Source organism: Numenius arquata, chromosome 2 (genome assembly GCF_964106895.1).
Source record: "Numenius arquata chromosome 2, bNumArq3.hap1.1, whole genome shotgun sequence".
In the NCBI taxonomy this organism is placed as follows: Eukaryota; Metazoa; Chordata; class Aves; order Charadriiformes; family Scolopacidae; genus Numenius; species Numenius arquata.
Window position 1 is genome coordinate 79,704,182 of NC_133577.1, and position 3,927 is coordinate 79,708,108.

A 3,927-nucleotide genomic window follows, 5' to 3' on the forward strand; every position below is an offset into this window, starting at 1 on the left:
AATGCTCAAAAATACCCCAATGGACATATCCTGGGAAAATTTACAGACCTTGCTCTCCTAAATCCTGAGAAATCCACTTCTGTCTAAAAGACAGTCTCCCATGCTTTGCCTTAGCCTTCTTTACAATTTTTTAAAGCTACTGGGCTATTTCCCTTAAGGTTGGTATTGACAAACATGAGGTCCTGGTTGCAGCTGCACCCAGACTAAGAGCCCATCTAGCTCAGCATCCTATCTCCACCAGTGTCCAAAAGGTACTGCTTAGGCACATGTATAAGAACAGGTGAAGTATAGTAAGATGATTCCCAAGAACAGGGTATTTCTCTATGCCCTAAGACAGTGTGTCTTTGCGCTCCTCATAGTCATATCCTGAACCAGTCCTTAGCTCGAGTGTCCTTTGTTTGGCATCTTAATTCAAGCATGCTGGATGAAAGACAGTGCTACCCTGCTTAGTTTGGATGCATTACAATCTTTCTTTAATATCTTTATCTTTAATCCTGTCACAATCAATACTTGCCATAATTCTGTTGCCTGACCACTGATGCCTAGAAATGATAAGCAGAGCATTGCGTCAGTACTTGCCATTATCTTGCAGACTGAGGAAGCTGAGAGAGGCGTGAGCCAGCCACACACAGCAGCCCAGCCATGAGTGAGAACCCAGGCACCAACCTCAATGCTGGAGATGCTCCAACTGGTCCCACTACACCACGCAAGGGGCCTCCCAAGTTCAAGCAGAGACAGACGAGGCAGTTCAAGAGCAAGCCTCCTAAAAAAGGAGTAAAAGGGTAAGGGCATTTTGGAAAGAAAAGACTAGCCATGCTAGTTGAGTGGCTCCCCACTGCTAAGCTGGGCTCCTGTGGTACCATCTTCCACCAGCTCCCCTTTCCTGGGTGCTGCTGGCCCAACTCACCCCTTGCCTGTTTTTTCTTCCCCTAGGTTTGGAGATGACATCCCAGGCATGGAGGGACTGGGCACAGGTAAGTGCTGCAGGATGTTGTTGTCATGCCCTGCTTTAACACAAGCGCAGTCATGCTTCAGCACAGGAGAGGACTGTCTGGGGTGGGTTCCTTGTCTCCTGGGCCCCTCTGCAGCTCTCAGGGTCACCAGAGAAGGCTAATACTCCCTCCGCAAGCTGCCACGGTCATGCTTATGCTTACATACACTACAAGATTGAAAGGCTATTTAGGCATGCTTCAATTTCTGAATACTTTCATTTGGCTGCAAATAGACTTGTTTGTCTTTGTTTTCTGCTAATACTTTGGCTAAGAATTTCAGCAAAACGAGGTTCTCATAGAAATGCCAAATGCTAAGCTATTAATAACAAAAATCACAGTAACTAAATTGCAGCTGGTTAAGTATTTGTGTGTCACCAGAATCCTAATTTTAAGAATATTATGTACCCATCTGGGATTGAGAAACATGCACTGGATGAGCTGTAACCAGTCCGAATTTTTTAGGTATCAATAACAACTGCACATATCAGAGTTAAGATCCTGAATGTTGAAGACCAAATCATTCAGCACCTGCTTTAAGATTGAACATGTCTTCAAGGAGATCACAGTTTGGCTACAGGCAGTTTATAAGAACAGGAAAAACCACATAACAAGAATTAACTTTTACATCAGTCTACAGAGTCACTGAAGAGACTATAGGAAAGGCTGGTTTGCTCTTGCTCACAGAGAAAGATGGCACAGGAGAAAATACAGTGATCTGGTTCAGTCTGGTAGGTAGCACCAGATTTGAAGAGCTCATCTGCTCATTTAGTCTTCAAGTGGAGTCTCATTATTCTTGCTCTTCCCATCTCTTAATGTTTCCTGAGTAAATTTGCCTTTCTATTAATACCAAAGAAACCCAAGAACTGAAGTGACCAGAAACCATTTCTCATTCTCTCTCTTTTGCAGATATCACAGTGATTTGCCCATGGGAAGCTTTCAGCCATCTGGAACTGCATGAGCTGGCCCAGTTTGGGATCATCTAAGGTGCCAGCATCTCTACTGGTGTCACCTGGTGACTCCACAGATCCCAGCATGATCTTCATCACCTTTGACACTTATTTTTGGCCCTTGCATCCACCTGCAGGGTGGTTTTGTAAGAGCTAGTTACGAGAACGTCCTTTGCAGATTAATTTGGCAAAGAAGTTATTCAGGACCCTGAATAGACCTCACGTTCCATGTGCTGAAACTACTGAAAAACATCTTAATGCCTCCCTGCACCATATTCTATCTTCCCCCACTGTCATAGATCTTCATGTTTATGGAGATACAGGGAGGCTGTATTTGAACTTTTCCCCTGGTTAACTTTTCACCTGGTTAGCTGAGATACTGTGTGTATGGGTGTGCATGTATGTCCAGACCTAATTATATCAACCCCATTTTTTTTCTTCCCAGGGAGGTTGTGGAGTCCCCTTCTCTGGAGATCTTCAAGACCCTCCTGGATGCAGTCCTGAGTAATGTGCTCTGGGCAACCCTGCTTTAGCAGGGGAGTTGGACTAGATGATCTCTAGAGGTCCCTTCCAACTCCGACAATTCCATGATTCCATGATTCCCTCCCTGACAGCTTTCTATATAGGACTTCCAAGGGTAGATCCCCATGTTATCTGGGCCACCAGTTAGTTGCTGAGAGTCTATCTATAAAGAACAGGTTCAGAGTCACCAGTCCAGACACTGGGCTATTTTTATGTAGAAGGCCTTTCCCCCGGGGCTCACTCAATCTGCTGCTAAGATTTACCTCATCAGCAAGAGGGGAAAAAGGCTTGCAAATGTAGTCTCTGCTGTACTGCCCACCAGCTATGAGCCGTGAGACTCTGGCTGTTCTAATAATGTTAAATGAAACTGTGTGTGTCTGAGATCAATAGATAAATGAATTAATCCCACTATTCATTCCTTTTGTGCTCCTGAGTGGCTGCAATTCCAAAGAAGCAGCACTCCAAATGACACTGTGTTTCCTCTCCTTCGATGGGAGGTCCCTGTGTGACACTTGCACTGTCCCCAGGCCCATACATACTTACATGAGGCATTCACTCCCCAGGACATGTTTGCTGCGGGTTAAGAAGACGGAGAATCATTACGATCTGTCACCAGACAGTGCCAGTAGTCCCACCTCATCTAGCAGAAGATGGTATTGCATTAGTTGCTCCCTCTTCCCTGTAGTTAGCGTGGGGCAAGTCTCCCTCCGCACCCCCCGCCACCAGCAGGAAGGCTTTTCTCTTAACCCCCTTGCAACTTCAAGCTCTGGAGCTTGTCTGGACAAGCAGGCAAATGGTGGCTCCAGAGAGAGAGAAAACAGCAGGGCAGGTGGGGAGGCAGGGGGAGGTTAGGATGTGTATATGCAGGCAAGCACAGAGCGAATCCACTTCACCCTATCGATTTGTGTCTCCTGGTCTCTAGCAGCCTGGGTGCTGGTGAGTGGGGAGGCACTCATAGCCACTTAAATGCTCAGGGAAGGCACTGAGATTCCCTGCTGCCCTGCCATTAAGGAAGGGCTTTTGTTTTGTTTGGAGGCAAGATTTGTTTTATCTACATAATATTCATAAGAGGAGATGGCATTTTTAATCATTATCTTCAGCTTGACAAGCCTCATTGCATAAGTTCTGCCTACCCCCAGGTTCTCTCTCTCATGCTGAACATGTTCATGTGAACAAGGAGTAGTTGTGGAGAGGAGAGCAAATCCTGCCTAAAAGATCAATCCCCACGCATAAAGCATTGCTATAAATCCATGTCTGTGCTACAGTTATCTGTTACTGTCATTCCAGAAATAAAAGCTAGCAGTTTTCATTTAAAATACAGCTTCAGCACCAAAACCTAAAGGAAATTCCTGTTGGCAGTCCAGAGTACAGCTTTTATTATTCAGCACTCCTGCCATTAGAAACAGCAGTAAACTAATGAGCGGTTCAGAACCGCAACAAAATCACAGCACGGAAGTCATGTACCA

General features: G+C 45.5%; 1 protein-coding gene across 1 annotated transcript; it reads left to right on the plus strand.

Annotated features, from left to right (window-relative positions):
* The first annotated feature begins 642 nt into the window (after window positions 1-642).
* Window positions 643-1,975, plus strand: PDE6H (phosphodiesterase 6H). The gene is made up of 3 exons (XM_074164747.1): window positions 643-782; window positions 934-974; window positions 1,899-1,975. The coding sequence occupies exons 1-3, from the start codon at window positions 643-645 to the stop codon at window positions 1,973-1,975; spliced, it is 258 nt and encodes an 85-aa protein (XP_074020848.1).
* Window positions 1,976-3,927: the final 1,952 nt, after the last annotated feature.